General features: G+C 36.8%; 2 protein-coding genes and 2 long non-coding RNA genes across 14 annotated transcripts in view; 3 read left to right on the top strand and 1 right to left on the bottom strand.

The window, feature by feature from the left end:
• The window catches only part of LOC131694152 (deoxynucleoside kinase), a 143,814-nt gene extending 128,102 nt beyond the window's left edge, over positions 1–15,712 (top strand). For 2 of the 5 annotated variants that reach the window (XM_058982646.1, XM_058982638.1), the window contains 4 exons: positions 383–722; positions 13,526–13,644; positions 13,702–13,853; positions 13,906–15,024. In XM_058982646.1, coding sequence (XP_058838629.1) covers positions 400–722; positions 13,526–13,644; positions 13,702–13,853; positions 13,906–14,058 — 747 coding nt within the window. In that variant the 5' untranslated portion in view covers positions 383–399 and the 3' untranslated portion in view covers positions 14,059–15,024. Of the gene's footprint in view, positions 1–202; positions 323–382; positions 723–13,525; positions 13,645–13,701; positions 13,854–13,905 lie in introns of those variants that run through there. The other 3 variants (XM_058982629.1, XM_058982611.1, XM_058982621.1) reach the window with 3 other exon arrangements.
• LOC131694187 (uncharacterized) lies at positions 3,488–12,821 on the top strand. The gene is made up of 3 exons (XR_009306431.1): positions 3,488–3,926; positions 8,924–10,290; positions 12,575–12,821. It is a non-coding gene; the product is annotated as an uncharacterized LOC131694187 (long non-coding RNA).
• Positions 4,319–22,485, bottom strand: LOC131694191 (uncharacterized). 2 transcript variants are annotated; one of them, XR_009306434.1, is made up of 4 exons: positions 22,404–22,485; positions 5,147–5,307; positions 5,010–5,089; positions 4,319–4,954 (listed from the first exon to the last, which is right to left on the bottom strand). It is a non-coding gene; the product is annotated as an uncharacterized LOC131694191 (long non-coding RNA). The 2 variants fall into 2 exon arrangements; XR_009306432.1 differs by having other exon boundaries at positions 5,147–5,312; positions 22,404–22,453.
• Positions 20,143–23,848, top strand: part of LOC131694093 (uncharacterized) — a 29,653-nt gene continuing 25,947 nt past the window's right edge. For 2 of the 6 annotated variants that reach the window (XR_009306411.1, XM_058982536.1), the window contains exon 1: positions 20,143–23,343. Coding sequence is in view for 2 of the 6 variants with exons in the window: in XM_058982536.1 (XP_058838519.1) it covers positions 23,220–23,343 (124 nt within the window). In the remaining 4 variants the exon portion in view is untranslated. The remainder of the gene's footprint in view (positions 23,344–23,848) is intronic. The other 4 variants (XM_058982504.1, XM_058982494.1, XM_058982484.1 and 1 more) reach the window with 4 other exon arrangements.

Raw genomic sequence — 23,848 nt, forward strand, 5'->3', positions numbered from 1 at the left:
TGAAAGCAAAGGGAAATCATTTCTTTTACTTTTAACACGAGAACGCACATGAAAGTGATGTTTAATTGCATATGGTGTTATCGTGTCGACTTTACATAATTTTCTCCGCATGTCTATATTTTTACCACCATCTTTGTTTTGTTAACCCAGGAATTGGGTACTACATGCTTTCCGTGTACAAAGTATGTTTTCATGGTTTTCATACGCTCCCGCCAAAAACAGTTTGACTATACTGTAACACAAATCGTATCTCAAACCTAACTAGAGATAAGATTTTTTAAATTTCGATTTTATTGATACTATAGTTTGCACATACTTTTGAGTACGTCCATCAATTCTGTATAAATTATTCAATGAAATTAACAGTATATCGTTTTGCTAGGTTGCGGTTTAGTGAATATGGCGGCGTCAATTGGACCAGAAAAACTTGGATTGAGAGGAAACAAACCATTTACTGTTTTCATCGAGGGAAATATTGGCAGTGGAAAGACTACATTCCTGAACCATTTTAAAAAATTTAAGGACAGTGTTTCGTTATTAACGGAACCGGTGGAACAATGGCGGGATTGCGGAGGCGTTAATCTGCTTGACCTGATGTACAAGGAACCACAACGATGGGCGATGCCCTTCCAGACTTACGTGACATTGACCATGCTCAACATGCATACCCACCAAACGGTTAAAAGTATTAAACTTATGGAGCGGTCCATGTTCAGTGCAAGGTTCGTATGTAATACTAATCATATTATGAAACTTTATTGGTCAAAATACTACCGGTACGCGCATATCAGTCCCAGATGAAAAATCACCATGCTGAGAAAAAGATGATTCAATATTTTCGTTTACTTTTTGTTTACGGCTATGAAGAATTGAAAATTTCGGTATTGTTGCATAAAATTGTTAAATTACTGCTTTAATATTTCTGTAATACATCAAATTAAAATTTTTGTTCTTTTGGTGAAAACCGCTGAAACCAGCTATATGGGAATATGCGAGTAGTTTTTGTAAACAAACGTTAATCTACTCGCATTTCAGTTCCAACTGCTTCTCACGCTAGTTTTGTTTGTAGAGCGTACTGATAGATTTTGCATGGTTTCGTTTGAATTAACGTGTCTTAAAATAAGTGTATGTGTTGTAACTACTGTTAATTAAAGTATGACTGTTCCTTTTTTTACTTTACTTTATTTTTATTAACGTGACTTTAAAAGTGTTTTTTTCATTCGTCACGATGACTGTTCCTGATGTTACAAACTGCAGGATAGTGATTTTGATAGTGTGAATATTGTTGTTAAATCGATTCGACCACCTGATGATATTAGACTGGAAGTTTTACGCTTGGTGCATTTCGTTAGAATTTTATCTAATCCCGAATTTGGAATAATCTGGAACTTTTTATTAATTATATGACAGACAATCGTTTTAGTTTTCCTGATGGTAATAATACTTCAGGCGACGCTATTGGTGATTCTACGTCGAAAACGCTTACAGATAGCGCCAGAAGTAAAGTGTTGCTGATTTCTTCTGTCATGGTGGATATATTTTCTTTAACCGTTATGTATCCGACGCGGTAAACGGGTACCTTTTTAGGTTTCAATTAATCAAATTCCCATGTTTTATCCATAGCTGGAAATTAAAACATTGTGACAGCTTAGAACTTCACTAAGTTAAGCTTTTGGGTTAATAATATTGTTGATATAGTAAGGGAGAGTGAGGAGGGGCTCCTGAATTTTTTTTACTACGTAACAGGCCGACGTGGGTAGCCGGGTACCCACAAAACTGAAATGCCAATAACTATGGTAATTTCTAACCGCTTTTGATATTTTTGAGTGTTTTGGATTTAGGAACTTATCCACTTGTAGACTAGGTAAAAATCAATCGGGTTACTTCATTCGGTTCCCAGGAATACGGATCTCCGGAAGCATGTTCCAGTGCTGGGATACTATTTGTAAATTTCAATGAAATACTAGCAATATGAGTATCAAAATTCTTGGAATTGCATCAGTGGACTGTATCTTGTGGTTTTGGAACCATTTGGTGATATGACCCCGGAACGAGGGGAATTTGTTGATGGAATAAACTTATAATTTAAAATTCTGATTGGATTTATAAAAATTGGTATTGGTTAGATCAAAATGGATTCGAATTTCCGACATTACCTGATAATGGTTTGGAATGGCCGAGGACAGTTTAAAATGTGTCAAAAAATAAATTGAATTGCTCGAAATTCACGTTTGACAGTTTCAGTGCTCGATAAAATCAAAACAAAACATTGCCAGCAGCATAACTACAGGAACAAATCAAAACAGAAACATAAATTTTGTTGCCAGAATTATTGAAAGTTTCGAAAATAGAGCATGCAGAGTTGCCAGTTACATTAAATTGATCGGAATTCGAGCAAAATTTGATTGAGATTGGATAAATTTGTTAAATTTGTTTTCAAATATTTTAGCAATACTCGACGTGATAGAAATTTATGGATAGTATTTTTATTACCACCATAATACCGCGATTACATTTTGAAGAAATATACACACTAAATTTTAATTGCCGAATATCAGCAAAATTTTGCTGAATTTTGCTTTGCTGCAACATCGCTTTACTTACAGCAAAAAATATTTCGCTGAAATTACAGCAATTCAAAACTGTCAAAATTCGCTGAACTGTCAGTTTGATTTGCTGGCACTTAGCAAAATTACCATTCTTTCACTGATTGTTTCAGCAATCAAATTCTATAGATTTGCTGATTTTCGTCAAAATAATGGGCTTTACTAAAAACCAGTGAAACAAAAATTGCAAAGCTGAATTCTTAGCAAATCCAGTTTTGCTGAAACAAAATGCGTAAAATTGGTGTGTATGGGCAGTAGATACAGAACACTAGATTAGGTTTGTCGTTGGTGGTCCCATTGTTTTCGCCTCGGAACATGTTTGTTATGCTTCCAGTATATATCTGTCAAAGTATCGAAAGTCTCTCTAGTAAAAGTCTTTGGTCCGCGCTTTTCCCTCTAAGAACGGTTGGTTTCAAAATCGTCCAATGAAAGACATTCGTTGGACCAACTTGGACAACGTCCAAATAATCGTTCAACAAACGCCCATCGTTGGACCCGTGTTGAACGATTTTGAAACAATTTTTTGGACGTCTCAGTGGGTTGGTACACGCAGAAAAACATGGCCTGCTTTTAATCACAAACCGTTTAGTTGAACTTCAAATTGAGTTTGCCCATTTTTCATTTCAGTCTCGTTTATTCTGCTGTGATTTTTATGCATTCAAGACCGAAAACGTCCAAGACATAAAATTTGCAACAGAATAAACGAGAGGCAAACAGAAAAATGATGTGATATCTGCTATGTAACAAATTTCTATGTGGCATACTATTATAATTTCATTAATTTTCACATGATATCTGTGCGTGACAGGTACTTTTTATCTGCACTACAAATTGCAAAGAATTATGTGTGAAATCAATATATTCAATATAACGAATTTTCTCGGTGTAAATTTTCGACTGTTATTGTTATGAAATGAAAGAGTTTGTATATAGAGTTTGGACAATTTGTGCATTCTAATTAGTGAAAACACATAAGCCAAGAATGGCCATTGTTTTGCTGGATAAAAGAAACAAAAATGATTAGTCGCTATGAAACGACGATAGAAAAAAACAAACTGCATAACTTTGCTAGTTCATGAACTGTTTCGGGTGTCGCTGTTTGGTTTTGCCGCAAATGAACGCCATGAACGATTTTCATTCCTCAAATATGTGTCTCGTGCAAAAAAATACCGTGTAAAAAATTCGTTTTGTGTCGAGAAACCGTGTTAAAAAAAAATCCGCGCTATCTCGAAAAAGAGTGCAAAAATCTGCAAAAGATTTTTTTTAACAAATATTTGGTTATGGAATTTAATAATACTGTTGGACATATTCAATGTACAAGTGGGTCGTCAATCTACCAAGCAGAAGTTTTTATAATTTTTCAAGGAGTTTTGTTTAAAAATATATTTTTTTTATTCAGTTCGTTGAAAGGCACAACAAAATGTTGAAAATCAATAGTCAAAATAATAAAATGTTTCAACTATTTAGATTTTGTTAGCCTTTTGTAGATTACAAGGCGCTAAAGTGATTTTGAACTTTTAAAATGAACTAGTATAGCAAATGTGAAACACAATAATGTTGCACATACATAATTTTGAAGCAAAAAACTCTTTTTGGAACCTTCGACACAACAAAATTAGCTACGTTGTCATTTTCAGCCGATTTTCGCTTTTATAATATTTCTTGAAAGAAAACTAGACCTTTCGAATGGTATGCTGTGCTCTCATATATAATTTTATAAGAAATATTGTGTGATTCTGGGGCAACAACATCAAAATTATATTTTTTTTGGAATTTTTGACATTGAAAATGTCTTACTCCACTATCTGGTGTAATAATTTTATTCCTTCGGCTGTGGACATGCCTTCACTGTGCCGCTAGCACCAAACAAGGAATAAGCTGAACGCACCAACAAAACAACGACACATTATCCAACTACTACATTTATTGTTAACCTACTGCATCTTGTTCTTTCTCTCTTCTTTCGCCTCTCCTTCTATCCTCTTTCCTCTTTCTACGCTTTAGCGGGGGGCCCACACTACACACGTCACGTTATGTCCCTTCGTCCGCCACGCTTGTCTTGCAGCAGTCTTGTGTCTTTTGATCAGCCGTTACTAAAATCGGCGGGTTAGTTCGTTGGTCCACCGCGTTTCTAACACGAAGAAGCACGACATCTAATCCTGGCCACGCCTGCTATGATGTGCAACACGTGGTCGACTGAGCGCCCAATATCCATCCAGCAATTCTGCCGTTCACGGCTCAGCAGCCTATGTGCTGTATTTCCGATGGTGGCGCGCACCTCGCTCGTCGCGGATCTCTCACCACGCACTGACCGGAACGACTTCGTTCGATGTACAAAAACGGGGACCCTGACAGGAAGCAAGAGTCAGCAATGTCATTTCACCAATATTTTGTGTTACTCACTTTTCGATCCCCGTCGTGTAAAAATGCACGTGTTCCCCCAACAGACACTCGATCCGTTTGACTTTGTCTCGCTTATTATGCTGCGGAACGAGTTGGTGCTGATTATATCACGCTTTACAAACCATCCAATAACTAACCTGTCTTCCAAATCTTCCTCTGCGTGTTCGTGGTTTCCACCGCTTCGACAGATTTGCTTCCCCAGATACTGATTATCGTATGCGGATTGGGTGAATCGAGTGAATGATCTTAATAATCTTGTTAGGTCCGTTTAGCTGTGAGTAGCGGCCTCACTTTAAAGCTGTGCTGCGAAGTGACGGATCTTGTGAAGTGTCAAAATTTATTGTTTCTTAAATATTTTTCAAAATAGTTCTAAATATAACTTTCCTCAAAGTTTAAATCCATGTTTACTTCAGACATTAATGGTATAAAAATGACCAGGGGGTAATGTCATTCCGGGGAATGGTACATTCCGGACAATGGTATTCCGGGTAAAGCTATATTTCGGAAATTAACCCATTAATTCATTCTGGGCTGAGTGCATATAAGGAGAGTGACGACACTGTCAAAATTGGAACAATGATTATTTGTCAGTGTCATTCCAAACGAGTCAAATCCATGTATTTTGAGAGGTCGTTTGTTCGTTTGGAATATTACTGACAGATAATCATGACAGTTGTCTTCACTCTCCTTACATACACTCTGATTCTGGGTAATGGGTAACCGGGAAATGGATTTCTGGGAAATGGCATCCCGGGGAATCGGTTTCCGGAAAATAGCGTACAATCTACTGAAGAAACTAACTACTAAGTAGTTGAATCAGAGTGGGTGCTATCAGTGTTGGGAAATCATCTAAAAATCAAAAATCGGTAATTCATAAAATTACTACTGATTCTCTTACTCGATATTTATTATCAGCAAAATCACGGATGAGTTAAGCAATACAATGAAAATGTGAAATCCATTACGCCTTCTTCGATTTCATCATCGTGATAAGTTTTTCTTTCACATGTACTCATAAAATCATCTAAAGAGAAAAGCAATCTCATCAATTATCAATGATGTGTGACATCGACTATTTTGTTATGCGCATAAACTGCTATATCAGTTTCGTCTGCCATTTTGCAGTAGCTGCGAGTGAACAACTAGAGCTGAATATAACGGGAGATGCGGGAATTATTTAGGGCCCAACACATTTGTTTAGGGGGAAAATGTTCTCGTATGCAGCGAACCAAAATTTTAATTTAACGTTTAAGTACATATACAGTACATAGTACATGTCCCTATACTATGAAACATGTTTGAGTGTTATGATTTTAGTTGACCTGTTGGGCTTACATCGTGATCACCGAAGCCGCCAAAACCCGCAAACTTCACACTGTTTCTCTGCTGTTAGGGAGTTTGAGTGAGTGTAACACCGACTACACCAGTGTAGTGCATTGTCAAAAACGAAAATGCCATTAGCTGTGTGTTCTACTAATACAAAATATGATGAGAGCGTTTAGCCAGAGACAGATCACCAAACGCTGAGAAAAATTGTTCACGATTTTTTAATAAAATTTCTTCTACTCAAATGTGTATCAATCACGTGATGATTTTATTTTGGTTACCGTTGCGTGCACAGTAATGGGTGACAACTGGCACATAAAATTGAAAACGAGAATACTAGATCAACATCACTCTCGGTATATCAAGTTATTGAATACTTTACTCTGTCGTCACAAATGAACTCAATGTTCATTTTTGACAGTTCGCTTGTACTGTTTACATGAACTTAGAAACGTTCTTTGCTTCGAGCGAATCTAGTCGTCCACAAATTTTTCTAAGTCCATGTAAACAGTACTAGTGAACTGTCAAGAAAAGTGATGTTAACTGCGCCAGTAAAAAACCCAATAAGGTTTGTGATGTCAGGTCAGGTGGTAATAATGAAAACGATTATCATCGATGATTTTTTTCGACGGTGATCATTGATTTTTAATTTTTTGATCATGACAACACTGGGTGCTAACCACATGCCCCTCCCGAAGTAATGCCGCAAGGTAGTGCTGGGGAGAAATCAGGTTCTGGGGAAGAGTAGTGGTCGGGTGGTGGCAGACCTGAGACGTTAGGGTTTTTGTACATTTTTCCTGCAATATCATGGTTTTCTTGAAAGTTTTTAATGCTCTATAAAAACATACATAAACACATACACGCGCACAGACATTTTCCAATCTCGAAGAACTGAAGCGAATGGTATATGACACTCGGGCCTCCAGGTCTCTGTTAGAATATCGGTTTTAAAGTAGTTGCATAACCTTTCTATATGAGAAAGGTGAAAATGACTAAAATACCTAAAATTTCAACTTATAATCACCATAGTAGTATCGAGTAATCTATCTTCTGAAATCCTTCCGAATACGGAAATATTTCACGTTTTGTTTCAGTTAAAAATTACGGGCTGAATCATGCACCGAGTTTGAGTTGTCCACGTCGATCGCCTTTTTCTTTTGTCATCCAAAAAACTTTACTGTTGAGTAAATACGTTCAAAAATACGCAAAATTTAATTTGTTTCTCTTTTTTAATGTTAAAAGAAGCCCTGAAAATTACCTTTTTATGAGCCACTGATGAGGAGGTCCTCTTCAGGGGTTACACCACTGTAGAATACAATTTTTACATTTCTTACAAAATAGGATGTATAGGATTCGCTCAAACTTTGAAAACTTTTTCCGAGGCCCGGAGGGCCGAGTCTCATATACCAATCGACTCAGCTCGACAAATTGAGACAATGTCTGTATGTGTGTGTGTATGTGTGTATGTATGTATGTACAAAATGTCATGTAATTATCTCAGCAATGGCTGAACCGATCCTAATGAAATTAGTTTCAAATGAAAGGCCTAACGTTGCCATTTGACACTATTATTTTTGATTTTCGATATGTTGTTTACTTTCTGAGATATGGGCGATTTTGTCAAAACACAGCAGGTTTTTTGCAAATAACTTTCGAACAATGCAATATAAACTGCAAACTGCACATAAATAGTAAGCTTGTAAAAATACCTTTCTAACAAGCTATAGATTGCCAAAATCCGTGCACCAGCGGCGGAGATATCAAACATTTTGTATTTTTAGTCCTTGCTCACCAATTTCCACTAATTAAAAATGAGATTGTTTCATACAGAGTATTGCTTTACTGGTGTTTTAGGGGCAAAACTAAACCGATTTTGAATATCGGGGTATGAAAACACATCTACGTGATTCAAGGAATTCGATGTTGAGAACATTTTGTGAATTACCTTTATAATAAATGAACTATTTCTCAAAAATCAATATATAAGTTCACTTCAAAGACAAAATAATGTGTTGATAAAGAAACAGTGAGTTCTAGTATTTATTCCTTGGATTAGGCATTGCGTTCAATCATGAGGTAAATGTTGGATGGTATATCAATACACAGATCAACAAGTAATTCACCCAGTAGTGAGATAAAAGATTTCAAATATAATTATACTTGTGGCGTCAACGAAAGCAGGTATATGTTTGAAGCCCAAAAATCCAGCGAAAATTTAGCTCTTTTGCAAGATTTAGGTTATACTGGTTATGGCGCAAAAATTACTACTTACATTATTTATGATAAGAATGTAAGAATCAATATATCATAATAATATACCTATAAAAATAATGTCACTGCATTAACCATCATTTGCCATTCCTCACACGCCCCCCCCCCATCTCTCTCTCTCTCTCTCTCTCTCTTTCTCTCTCTGTCTCTCTTCTATCGCATCTATCTTGCTATTTCTGTATCCATTTCTAAGTTGTGTGATAAGATCTTCTGCCAATCTGAAATATTTATTCATTGTAATTGCGAAGGTTTGAGAAAACAAAACTATTTTTTTCTGCTGCTACATCAACTCAACTTTAATTCAATTGTATTCAAAGCCTGTATCTACACTATAATTAAGGAAATTCATGGCTATATCATAAAAATATTTAGTTTAACTTGGTAATATGAAAGTTTGACGACGAAAATTTTCAAATGAGACATTCCACGTGCGATATTTAAACTATTCGTATCTCTGTTGAATTTTGAATGAAACATATGCTCAAAGACTGAAAGCTAAAGCCAGCAGGATTGGACTTGCCATCAACGTTTCGAAGACAAAATACATGAGAGAAAGAGGTTCTAGAGACGACAATGTGAACCACCCACCCGAGTTCGGATTGACGGTGACGAAATCGAGATGGTCGACGAATTCGTGTATTTGGGCTCACTGGTAACCGACGACAATGATAACAGCAGAGAAATTCAGAGACGGATCTTGGCGGGAAATCGTGTCTACTTTGGACTCCGGAGGACGCTCCGGTCGAACGAAATTCGCCGCCGCACGAAGTTGATTATCTACAAGACGCTGATTAGATCGGTGGTCCTCTACGGCCACGAGACCTGGACTATGCTCGTGGAGGACCAACCGCCCTTGGAGTTTTCGAACGAAAGGTGTTGCGTACCATCTATGGTGGCATGCAGATGGAAGACGGAACGTTGCGCAGGCGAATGAACCATGAGTTGTATCAGCTGCACATTCGTTGTATTGGTAAGAACTTTCATGAAAAATAACGGATCAAAGACAAAAATATCCACAAATTAGATCCAGCAAAAGAAGTCCCAAAGTACCCACTCTCGATGGGGGATGCAACTACAATGTGTCTTCTAACTTATCGTCGTCCATATTTGGATATACTGAGTAGTTTGAACCATTTCTTTTTCACAGTATTCGTCTGTATAGGACTTATTTATCCATATTTCCTGCACGAGAATTCAGAACGAAACAATGTGAAAGTTATAAGGATGAATGGAAAGAGACTGCATTGCAATCAACTGAATGCACGGCTTTTATGCTATCGACATAGCCTAGATATTTCAAACTATTCACTTCAATGCAAATAAAAACTTTGAAATATCTACCTGTCTCATTCACGAATCGCATTCTCCCTGTCGTTCTCTGTTCAAGGGGCTTGAAAGCACACGTGACCTTGTCTCACTTTACTATATTCAATTGCGCGTTAAAATACTGGACCAGTAAATTCTATTCTGTACATAAACCTTTTTTTCGGGAATATGTGACCAAAAAGTAAACTTCGAATTTCAAAGCAAATTGAACGTTCCAGGTTCCTGATAACTAATTAAGGTCCAACAATAAAGTAGAAACACCAGATAAACTTAAAACGACGCCGTCAAGTAAAGAAGCATGAAAACAAAAAGGATAAAACCAAAAAAAGATGGAAGCCATAGAGACCAGAGATGCCAGGTACTTTTTTCAAATGTCTGCAATAATAATTTTAAAAGTCTGGGAAGTACAAAAAATGTCAGGAAAGCTAGTGTAACCAAAAGCCTTTATATTCAAAAATCTGCAAATATCTGCAACAAAACATAAAAATCTGCAAATATCTGCAACCAAACTAGAAAATCTGCAAATATCTGCGTCATCTAAAAAATCTGCAGCTTAAATTAAAAGTCTGCGAATTTGCAGACTTGTCTGCAAATCTGGCATCTCTGATAGAGACTCAACTGCATATTTATTAGCCTTTTTCTCAGAAGATGGGATTTTCAAAAACATTTCAAAACTTTCTGATGCAATGGTTCTCAAATTCGTACAATCCCGTTTATTCATTTTCTTTATTCAAAAATGTTTTTGGCTTCCAATATATGACCATTTCATTTTAATTTAATTATTTCATTCAGCATCTTTTTATTCGTTTTGTTCATCTGCGTTCATTTTACTAATTTTATTCGTTTCATTCTTTGGATTCACTCTGATCAGTTTATTCTTTTTGTGCATTTTACTCATATCATTCATTTAACTTATCATTGTTTTCATTGTATGCATTTTATTCATTTTTTTCCAGTTTATTCATTTTGCTCAGTTTCTTCATTTTAATAATGCGACTACTTTTTCAGTTTTAATCATTTCATCCAAATTTATTCAATTTATTTCTTTATATTAATTTATAACCTTTTACCATTGTGTAATTTTTCATTTTAATCAATGCATTTTATTCTGCTCATTTTCTTCTTTTTATTCATTTTATCACTTCGGCTCATTTTGTTTATTTGATTCGTTTGTTTTTTTTATGCATTTCATTTATTTTTTAGTTTATTGTTCATCCATTCATTTTATTCATTTGATCCATTTCATTTATTTGATTCATTGTATTCACTGGATGAATTAAATCAATTTGATTCATTTAATTCATTTGATTAATTTGATTAATTTGATTCATGTGATTCATGTGATTAATTTGATTCATTTGATTCATTTGATTCATTTGATTCATTTGATTCATTTAATTCATTTGATTCATTTGATTTATTTGATTTATTTGATTCATTTAATTCATTTGATTCATTTGATTCATTTAATTCATTTGATTAATTTAATTCATTTGATTCATTTGATTCATTTGATGCATTTGATTCATTTGATTCATTTGATTCATTGGATTCATTTGATTCATTTGATTCATTTGATTCATTTGATTCATTTGTTTCATTTGATTCATTTGATTAATATAATTCATTTGATTCATTTTATTCATATCTTTAATTTTATGCATTTCATGTTCAGTCATTCGTTTTATTTTATTCAATTTGTTAGTATGAGTCAATTTATTCTATTAATCTTATAACTATTTCTAAATATAATCTTAATTTTTATTTGATAACCTAATCTAATTTCATTCGTGTATTTTATAATTTTGATTTGCATTAATTTTTCTACTCATTTTATGAATTTAAAAACCTATTATTTCATTTTTTACTATACTTTTTTATTTCGGTCGTTTTGTTGATTTCTATAATTTATTCAGTTTATTCGAGATTTTATTCGTGCAAGACTAGAAACTGTTGTCATCCCACCTCTAGTAGGGTGCCTACTTCTCGTACGATCTGCAAACTAATCCAATAGTGAAATGTGTAAGAAATGTCTCATCTGACTGCTAGGTGGATTAAATCGGTTTTTTATTTCCTAAAATATGCATTAGAGTCTTAAAAGTGATCTGTCAAAATTCGGAAGGTGACAATTAGGCAATCCATGAGACATTTATGATCAGCTGATTATTTTTTCTGGCGTAACTCGGGTGAATGCGACGTTCGACAAATTCGCCGATTCGATCCAACATCAAACGGATCGGGCTAACGAAGTATGGTCGTCAGACGGGTTTATCTGTTCGCAGGAGCAAACTTGTTAACAAAACCCCTCGCTGAATTGTCAAACAAACGTCGTGTGGATTGCATAATAATATGTAAACTCTAACCCTATGTGTTATAACCACCACAAGGAAATCATTATTGTTTATAACCCAGTGCACTACTTTACTGCTTGGGCAAAAATGTGTATTTACAAAAGTTCTAAAAACCTTTAGAACAAAGTATTAGCGAGAAATTAACACATAAAAAGATATTAATAGAAAACCAATTTTTAAAGAGCCCCCTACCTTAAATATTGCAAAAATCATAGCACATGAACCATTAGAGATAGCCACATAGTTTCTTCAGAAAAGTTGCTTCAATTTGATTTATTTATAACTTTGTAGAACATTATGTAGCTGAATTTTACATATCTAAGAAGTTGATACTTTGAACACCCTAACCACAAGGACCACCCTAATTCAACTAATATAAAAAAATTGGTAAGAAAGTTCTAAGAAAGTTTGCCGAAGATACTATATATCTAAAACTAACGGTTTAGGCGCAAACAGTTTTGTCTTCCTAAATACAGCTTTGGGACCATAGTGCAGTGCGACAAAAAGCAATCTGTTGTATCATTAGGGATCATTGTTCCTTCAGGTGTGTTTACTTGTATTTTATATTTCCCAAAGAGAATAGGGAAAGAGACGAATAGTGTGAAGCCAAAAATACCTTATTGAGCAGACCAATCGTGCAATGTAAATAAACATTACTCATGCCTGAGTTGGAGGAGATAAGTATTGTACTTCTATCAAAAAAGAAATTTGAATTTTCGTCAGAATTTAGCTCAATCGTGATTGTAAGGTGCATTCTAGAGTATATGTATGAGTAAAAATAAGCTTTAGAATTATTTCATCTCTTTGTTTCGAAATGCACATCGTTTGATAAACAAATCCATCGATCGACATACGGTTTGTTTTCAAAATATAATAGGAGTCATTTAAAGTGCTGCCTGTAGAAGCGGTTGCCAAAATTCTAGTGTTGAAATCATCATAAAGGGAGTGTTGCCGTTTTGACTGATTTTCACTCTTCGTCTCTTTCACTATTCTCTTTGATATTTCCCTATCTTTTTCTTCATTAGCCCCTGAGAAAAAGATGAAGAAACATGGCAATGCACAAATATTAAATTAAAATGGGAAACGTGCCAATCGAGATAATTTATTCTAATTTCTGAATGTTATGGAAAGAACAGTTTCACTTAGAGAAATGCTCTTATGCAGAATTTGTCGGAATCCAATTCAGTTCATCGACTGTAATTAGACTTTTGTCTCTAATTTAATCAAATATTTTATATTTAGATACTGTTTTGTGGAGAACATGCTAGCAACTGGAATGCTACATCAGGGTATGTACAATATCCTGCAAGAATGGTATGAGTTCATCCACACAAACATTCATATTCAGGCTGATTTAATAGGTAGATTCAATAATTTGGATACTTGTATCGTATTATTCATTATTTTCGCTTTTGTAGTGTATTTGAGAACGAGCCCGAAAATAGTTTACGAACGGATGAAAAAACGCGCTCGATCAGAGGAGAGTTGTGTGCCTTTAAAGTATCTACAAGAATTACACGATTTACATGAAAATTGGCTAATTCACGGTACATTTCCTAGAGCAGCTCCTGTAAGTAGTCGAAATAATGTAGGTTTAAAATTTCTAACCCATTTTTCCGTAGGTTCTTGTACTTGATGCTGATTTAGATTTAAATGATATAAGTTCTGAGTACGAGCGATCAGAAACCAGTATTCTAAAACCAATTCTAATAGAAAATACAAATCAACATCCAATTTTAACATCACCTGGTAAAAGAACTACGACTGAGTTATAGTGTTATTTAATTGTGTAACTGAAAAGGGAGAACAAAAAAAAACTAAACACCTGCCCAATTACTAAACATGCATGCCGTTCTCTACAAAAAAAATAATACTAGAGTTGCGAAACTGGCACCAATTGATTTATTTTTTTATGTTGTCATCTCTTAGTATTGTTTATACTTTGATTGACTTCACACAAAATTGCTTATAATTATACATGTACCTATCTAAGAACGAGTCCAAAAATAGTTTACCAACGGATGAAAAAAACACGCTCGATCGTAGGAGAGTTGTCTATCTTTAAAGTGTCTAGAAGAATTATGCGATTTACATGAAAATTGGTTAATTGGGTCATTAAGTCATATGCTGTTCTTGATTTTTTCCGATGTGGCTGACGTTAAAGATTCGTAATCGTACTTTTTTCACTTCGTCGTGCGCAAAATAACAGAAATTATTTTATAAAATTTAATTATCACGACCACTTCATTTAATTACCCAATTCTCGGCATTTCTCCTAGTGCACTGCCCATACTCGCAATTCAGTCTCATGTTCTATGGGATTCCCTGTCTACAGGGGGCTGACTTCCGATTATAAGCAGAACGGGTTCTGTAAGTAGTCGACGTAATGTAGGTTTTAAAATTTTTAACCAAGATTTTCCACAGGTACTTGCACTCGATGCTGACTTAGATTTAAATAATATAAGTTCGAGGTACGAGTGTTCGGAAACAAGTAATCTAAAGCTAGTTGTAATAGAAAATACAAATAAACATCCAATTATGACATCATCTGGTGAAATAACTAGTACTGAGTTGTAGTGTTTTGCAAATTATGTAACTAGAGAAAGGAGAGCAAGCCACTTTTGCATCACAAAAACAGTAAACAGAGTGTCTGTCTAATTACTAAGCATGCGTGCTATACTTTTAATTAAAGTTATTTGATTCTAGAATTTCGAAAGGAGAAACTGTCACCAATGCTTTTTTTATTTTGGCATATTATTATTGCTTATACTTTGATTGACTTCTCAAAAGAATCAATATAATTATAAATAAACGAAAACAATACTCGATAGGTACTATTGAAAATTTACAGGTAGGTTGTGGCTCAAGGGTCTGCCTTAAAGGGTAGAAGAGCGTATCCGCATAAGAATACGAAGAGCAGGGCCGGCGGAATGCTTTTTTCCCGAGTGAGTAGTAGGATTCGGGTAATTTTGACTCGTATTGATGAAAGTTTAGACATAGCGTGTGTAAGTGAAAATGAAAACTCCCTGATAATAGTTTGTATTCATTTGGAAGCACCTTTTGCTATCGGACTGTATGACCGACGACTTAGCAAAAATGTATTTATTGATTACTGATACTACATAGAACATTTGTACAGCAGGCTGTCCCAAAAAAAATTGATGTTCGAAAAGTCATGGTGCTCAACCTAGGGGCAGATCACTCTAAGAATGTATAACAAATTTGCATCAAATTAGAAAAAAATGCATTTAATTTCCATTTTTGCATCAGCTTGGCACTCCCTCGCAGAAAAGTTTGTTTAACAAACGTCCTACGCTGGTCCACTTTGTTCGACGTTTTGTTAAATGTAGGGCTAGTTTTTCTGTAGGGTTTTGACGTCTTACACGCAACGCAAACCACAATGCAGGCAACGCAAAAACATTGCACGCAACGCAAAATACATTATGAATTTTTATTTTGATGGAAATAAATGCATTTAATTTCGCTGATTTTTAAAAATGCATCACAAGTGATCTGCCCCTAGTGCTCAACCCTATAATGAAAGATAAGCACATTTTAAGCACTTTTGTAGAACAAATCAAGTTTCTAAAAAATCATCTATAGGTTCCGCAAATGCGATTTATGAAAAATGGTCATTTTTGAGCAATATTGTCGTAAATAAGTGGTTTTCGCAACTTTTTCAAAGCCCAATATTTTTTCATTTTTCTGTGGACCTCAGAGAAAAAATCCCATTTAACACAAAACGAATGTCAATAATTTTTTTTTAATAAACCAAAGGCATGTTTTGGAAAGTACTGTTCATTGCAAAAATTTTCGTGAACAAATGTTGTGAAAATTCGGTCGAGGGGCTGAGATATAGCATTTTTAGTAAATGCTTTCAAACCATGAAACTTTGCTACATTTTTTTAATTGTTCAATATCTCAACCGTAACTTGACCAGTGTAGGTATATTGGGTGTCAAATTAAAAGGACTTTTCTCAATCTTACAAAGCATTTTCATATGTGGAATCTACCATCATATTCTAAGGTAGTTATTGAGAGATTTATGGGATTGTGCATGATCAACAACTTTTTCGAATAAGAAGTGATAACACCAATATTGCTATAACCTATATAACATTCACGATTGATTGGATTTTTTTTATTAATGTGAATGTATGCTAAGTCTTGTATTAAAACACTCAAATTGAAACTATTTGATATGCCATCACCGAGGCTAGACGCATAGGTAAATTGCTCCGTACAGGCCAAGTGCCTTTCCGGCTAGCGAGCGGTCAGTTAAGCCGAAGCATTTGGCAAAACCCCACAATGGCGATCATGCCACGTTTGCCATTAGCACAATGGCAAATAAAATGCAGAACTGAAAAAAACAGAAGCTTATTACAGTTTGAAAATCTTGCGGATCGTGACGACCGCCATTTTGAGAATCATTTTCAGTGTTACTTCTGCCAAAAACGAAGTGTCGTTAACTTGAGTGGAAAGTGACATCCACTACAAACTAAATCTGGTTACTCCCGGGAAAGAGTTAGGACAACCGTTCAGACGAAAAGCTTTCTCAGGAAAGTTGTTTTTACGAGCTGGGAAAGCGCCCAACATTGAAACAAATCGTAAAGTAAAAACCATTTTACCTGCGTGCTGAGACTAACGTTGAAAAATCCGCCTGCAATTGACGAGTTGGGATAACTGTCCAGAAATGAAAAAGAGTAAAGTAGACGCGACTATAAAATTACCAAACGATGAACAGTATGCGAGAGAGAAAAGTGAAATGGGACATTCACTAGTTTAAAAGCGACAAGTGTCGAGATGCGATGCCTAACACACATATGTTAAACATTTGCATAAAACGGTAGACTCCGTTGCAAACCTATATTGTTACCATCATTTGTTACGAACAGTATGATGGGACGTCTACTGATAATTCGTTTTATGGTAGACTAATCGTAGTTGTTTTTATTGCATTCGTAGATTTCTCTAACCGAAATGTCCGTGCACGGAAAATACGTGCGAGCACCGACTAACGACATGCAAACGGGAGTAAATCTCGATGATTCGATTTATTCCGACGAACTGCTTTCTTCTGAGCTCGGAGCTGAGGAAACTGAGTCAGATGGGTTAGAACACATCGAAACGTTGCAAGTCGTCACAACGGTCGACGAAGTAACTCCGACAGAAAGTGAAGTTGAAGCACAACCACCTCCACTTTCGACTAATACCAGTTTGTATGAAAGGATCGCTCACCTTGAAAAAGTAATCGTCCAGCTTACCAAGTCGCTGGAACCTTCTCAAAGAGACAGGCAGCCTATCAACGAAGACGGCAATATTTCTGAGCGTGTCCCGTTGGGCGAAAAGGGCTGGGCGAATCCTGACGAAAACTGCTCATCGAATCGAACTACTATCCGGTGGGAACACATTCCCCCATTCCCAAAAGACTTACCTGCCAACAAGCTGTGGGAAGCATGGCAGCGCTTCCTTGAAAACTTCGAGATAGCAGTGTCGCTATCCAATGTATACGATCCTGTTTGCCGTGCCAAGTTACTTTTCTTATCAATGGGTACAGAATTACAAGGAATCGTCCGGGCTGCTAAACTGCGGCCGAATCTTGACGACTTAAGTTGCTACTCTACGTTTGTGAGTAATGCGGATACACACTTGAAGTCTATGACAGACATATCATCGGAACACGAAGCATTCACCGGAATGCAACAAGGAAGAAGCGAATCGGTTGTTGCATTTCACTCCAGGCTCACGGAGAAGGTGAGGTTATGTGGATATAGCCCGGATTACCAGGAGCGATTCGTCCGCACGCAACTACTTAAGGGCATGCTGAACAAAGAGTTAGCAAAAACCGCTCGTACATTCGGCTATGAAACGAATTACATCGTACAATCAGCGACCAGAGACGAAGCTTATGAAGCAGAAAACAGGCAGAACGATAACCATACTCAGGTAGCAAACGCAGTTAGCCAGCGGAGCAACAGCGAAAGGTTTAAGAACCTTACTAAACCAACGGAACCGCATTATGGGTCAGGCAGACACAGCCTGGGTAGGCGTTCAAGATGTTCCAAGTGCAATCGTTTGTCCCACACGGGAAAACCATGCCCTGCCGCCAACAAAAAATGTAACAACTGCGGTAAAGTTGGCCATTTTGCAGCCGCTTGCCGTAAAAGGCATAACAACCTCGTTCAGGAGAACCTGAAAGAAAAACGAAAGCGAAAAGATTCGTCGGACTGGACGGAGGACGAAAATCCTCAACAGGTACGATGAATTGTTGAAAATGCTAGATAAATAAAACGAAATCATAATATGCAACACAGATAGAAAACAAATCAACTTATCCGAAATTGTCATACATTCATTGCAGGGTATAAACGCAATTTCAATCGTCTTAGTAGACTGCTGTCTAGTAGACTGCTGTCCTTCATGATGGATTCTGGATCCGATGCGGATATCATCGGTGGTTCTGATTGGGTGACTCTAAAGGAACAGCTACGGAAGAAATTGGTCGACCTGAGGCCAATAAGTCTTCCACAGAACCAAGAGCTTCGCGCATACGGGGTCAAGAAACCTATGCCTATCTGCCACGCGTTCAGAGCTCAAGTGGAAGTAATGGGGATGACGAAACCAACAACATTGGCTGAATTCCTGGTAGTCGATGAAGGTCGCCGATCCTTGCTCGGTAGGTCAACAGCGAGTGAGTTGAGGCTATTGGAAGTGGGTGTAGCAGTAAATAGTTGCGAAAATTCCACCGCAACGGAGGTATTCCCAAAAATGCCGGGATTTAGAGTTAAATTTAGCGTGGACAAGACAGTCGCTCCCGAAAAGAACGCTTACTTCAATGTTCCGGCCGCTTATCGTGAAGGAGCAAGGCAACGCTTAGAAGAAATGGAGGCATTATAGAGCGAGTCCATGGAGCACCAGAGTGGATAAGCGGGATGTCGGCTGTGTCGAAAGGCAAGAATGATTTCCGTCTGGTGGTGAATATTTTCACCTTCCCCTATTGGACGAGATGAAGATTAAGTTGCACGGATCTCGATTTTTTACGAAACTGGATCTCAGTAACGCCTTCTACCATCTCGAACTTGCGAAAGAATTGCGGGATTTGACTACGTTCCTCACTGAAAGCGGGATGTATCGGTTCACCCGACTGATGTTCGGAGTGAACTGCGCGCCCGAAATTTTCCAGCGGGAAATGTGCCGAATATTAGAAGGTGTAGAGAATGTCATCGCCTACATAGACGATATTCTTATTTTCGCCGATTCTTTGGAAGCGCTTCGCTCGACAACCGCGAACGTGTTGAAAATACTTCGAGAGAATAATTTGACTTTGAACACGGCAAAATGCGAATACGAGAAAACGCACATAAAAATCCTCGGTCACGAGCTAAATGACAAAGGTTTTCATGTAGACGAAGCAAAAATCAAAGACATTCGTAAATTCCGGCAGCCCAATACAGTATCCGAGCTACGCAGCTTCTTGGGATTGGCTTCGTTCCTACATCAAAAACTTTACCGACCTCACAAGTCCTCTTTGGGCCGTATCCACAGCTAAATCCTGGTTTTGGGAAGAAAATCAAGACAATGCGTTTAAGGCGGTAAAAGAAGCAATTACCAACTGTACAACTGCTTTGGGATATTTTACCGAGCACGACGAAACCATATTATACGAGGGTCTGCCCCAAAGGGAAAAAGAGCGTGTCCGGATAAGAATAAGAAGAGTGGCAGATTTAACAAACGCAAAACAGATTCAAGATAATCTGCATAAGGTGTATGCATGTGTGCACAGTAATATTTTTGGTGGCAAATCCTTTGAGAGGCTGAAAGCACTAGTTTCTATATTCAAAACATTGTTTTAATTAATTTCGTTTTTATTAACCTCTTTTTTGGGAAGTGAATCAGTGTTTACGCAATGTCGATCTTGTCAATCGTAAAACCAAAACTCTCGCTTTACGTATGCCTATACCTTATCTGGTACATCTTGGGTTTTCACGTCATTTGCAGTTTGACAAGACCAAAATTTGACACAGAGATGCCAGATTTGCAGACATGTCTGCAAATTCGCAGACTTAATTTTAGCTGCAGGTTTTTTCGATGACGCATATATTTGCAGATTTTTTAGTTTTGTTGCAGATATTTGCAGATTTTTTAGTTTGGTTGCAGATATTTACAGATTTTTGAATATAAAGGCTTTCGGTTACACTAGCTTTCCTGACATTTTTTGTTCTTCCCAGACTTAAAATTATTATTGCAGACATTTGAAAAAAGTATCTGGCATCTCTGATTTGACAAGACCATAATTTGATGTTGGAACGGTCTATCCCTGAGAATGATCATAGGAAAGGCAATCCCTCGATATTATATACTGATGCCTCGCCAAACGCGCTTGTCGCTGTTCTCGTACAGGAAAATAAATCCCACCCACCGCGGATCATAAGCTTCGCATCAAAAGCATTGACACCTACAGAACGAAAATATGCACAGAATCAGCGCGAGGCGCTAAGCGCAGTTTGGGCGGTTGAGCATTTCGCATTCTTTCTTCTTGGTAGGCATTTTACGTTGAGAACAAATGCAGAAGGCATAACGTTTATCCTAAATCGAACTCGTGAAAACTCGAAGCGTGTCCTTACTAGAGCAGACGGCTGGGCCCTTCGATTAAGACCATATGACTACGATGTCGAATTCGTACGTGGTCGGAACAACATCGCGGACCCTTCCTCCAGATTGTACATTGGCAACGATGCCCCGTTTGACGACCATCTCAGTCCGTGGGAAATAGCCAGCTTAGATGTGAATACCGTAGGGTTCTTAACCGAAGAACAAATTAGAGAAACTACAGCACAGGATCAAGAGTTACAATATGTGATCGACTCTTTGGACAGCAATGATTGGCCAACGGGTTTGAAAAAGTATCAAACCATTGCCGGCGACCTCACCTTGAACAACGGGATTATTGTGAAAAATGGTTGTGCTATAATCCCGTCCATACTTCGAGAAAAAACTCTGGAATTGGCACATGACGGTCACCCGATGGTAGCCAAACAGAAGAGCATACTTAGAAAGCGTGTGTGGTGGCCTGGTATGCCGAAAACTGGGTGAAGTCTTGCCAAATTTGTGCCACAAATGGCAGGCCAGAGAAGCCCTCGCCGATGAAAAGAATATTCGCTCCACAAGCAGTATGGGAAACAATCGCCCTGGACTTTAACGGGCCATACATGAAATAAGGCGGATTTTCTGTGCTGGTGGTCGTAGATTACCGATCTAGGTATGTCATGGCACATCCCGTCAAATCGACGAGTTTCGAACATACGAAGAAGGTCTTAGGTCTTCGAAAGGGAAGGGTTCCCCAAATGCATCCGGTCCGATAACGGACCTCCTTTCAACGACGAAGAATACACAACTTATTGCGCGCAAAGGAGTATCCAAACCACTTTCTCGACTCCTTTATTTTCACAACAAAACGGGATGGTGGAAAATTACATGAAACTCATAAATCGAGCGATGTCGGCGGCTGCCAGCTGTAACACGAGTTTCATGGACAAGTTATGAGCTGCGGTTAATGTTCACAATGCTGCTGCTCACAGAGTGACCGGAGTTCCACCTGAGGAAGTTTTCTTGGGAAGAAAAATCAAACGTCGATTACCATTATTGACACACATGAAAGCTGATTTCGATGATAATGTCCTTAACATGAAAGACAAGGCAGCAAAAATTCGCGGCAAGCAACGAGAGGATGCTCGAAGAGGGGCTCGGAAATGTAACGTTAAACCAGGTGACACCGTAATCATTGAGCGATCAAACCGCACGAAAGGTGGAGGAAGAAAACGGAAATTTAGTGCTCAGTAACGATGGAAGGATCGTGAAGCGGCATGTCACCCAGGCGAAAAAAGTATCTGAATGGCGACATGAGAACGTCAATGATCATCCTCCAAATGGAATTCCGGACCGTCCATCACGGGAGAAAAAAGTACCTGAATACCCAAAAAACTGTTCACTCACTAGAAGAATAAAGTTTAAACATAATGAAACACACGACTGAACATAAAACATTTTTCATTTCAACGAGAATGTTATCGAACGATGCTTAATAAACAAATTTCGCTGTAACATAATCGTGAAAGCTTACCTCAATATTAACAAAAAAGCAGCTAAATGTAATTAGATTTGCTATGCAATTGAAAGCAATAAGCAACATAAGCTAAACGTCATATTGTAGGTCTGTTCCAGTACCAGGAGAAACTGGAAGTACTCCGGAGAAAATCGTTCCTGTACTCTTCTTCTTCTTTTTTTTCTTCTTCTGGTAGCAAACCGGAGTAAAAAGGAGCAAAGATTTTTTGCTTCTAGGTCTGTTCCAGTACCAGGAGAAACTGGAAGTACTCCGGAGAAAATCGTTCCTGTACTCTCTTCTTCTCTTTTCTTCTTCTGGTAGCAAACCGGAGTAAAAAGGAGCAAAGATTTTTTGCTCCTGTTTACTCCGGAGTGACTTCCGTGTACTGGAACAAACCTTGTATTGTTCAACCGTGACAACTCATCTTGAAGACATTAATTGTTGTCACGGTTAAAATAAAGTACCCATTTATGAGTATCGAAAACACCCAATTCCATGTTTTATTCCCAGCTGTCACAATTTGGGTACTTTTTTAATAAGGAACTGAGTAAAATATTACCCATCTCATTATTACTATTCAACCATAAAAATGGGTAAAACAATACCCATAAATGGTTGAAAAACACTTTGCCTTTGTACAGTATAATATATCATTAATTGAGTGTAAAAGTTCAATGTTTTAATGTTTATAACGACAAAAAAGTTCTTATTGTTGAATTGGTAAGTTTTAGTCGCGCCAAGGAAAGAAATTTGATTGGAATATAACAGTATGTTTCATTTCTTCCAGGGTTTTGAAGCTGGCTGTATATTCCGCTCATCGGATCACCAAAAACTATGCAAATCGTTATTCTAACTGACAGTGTTTTACAACGGCTCTGGCAATTCAGGAATGGCCGATCACAAGCACCCACTGATTTAAAGATTTTTCCCCGGATTTTTCTACCCTCCCACTCCTGGGGTGAGTTTTTGCTGTGGTCATTTTGGTGACGTTTCGGACATTCTGCAAAATCTGATAAACTGCCCATGATCGCATATCAGTCCCATAAAGATAGGAAATCCCATAGAAAACGGGACAACTATGCGATCATGGGTAGTAAACATAATGCAACATAATTGGTTGCAAAATTGAATTGAATATTTATGGATGGCATCTAAAACATATTATAATAAATAAATTATTAGTGTGCTAGTTTTTCTCATTATCTATCTATCTATCTATCTATCTATCTATCTATATATATATATATATATATATATATATATATATATATATATATATATATATATATATGTATATATATATATATATATATATATATATATATATATATATATATATATATATATATATATATATATATATATATATATATATATATATATATATATATATATATATATATATATATATATATATATATATATATATATATATATATATATATATATATATATATATATAT

Source organism: Topomyia yanbarensis, chromosome 1 (genome assembly GCF_030247195.1).
Source record: "Topomyia yanbarensis strain Yona2022 chromosome 1, ASM3024719v1, whole genome shotgun sequence".
NCBI classification, from domain to species: Eukaryota; Metazoa; Arthropoda; class Insecta; order Diptera; family Culicidae; genus Topomyia; species Topomyia yanbarensis.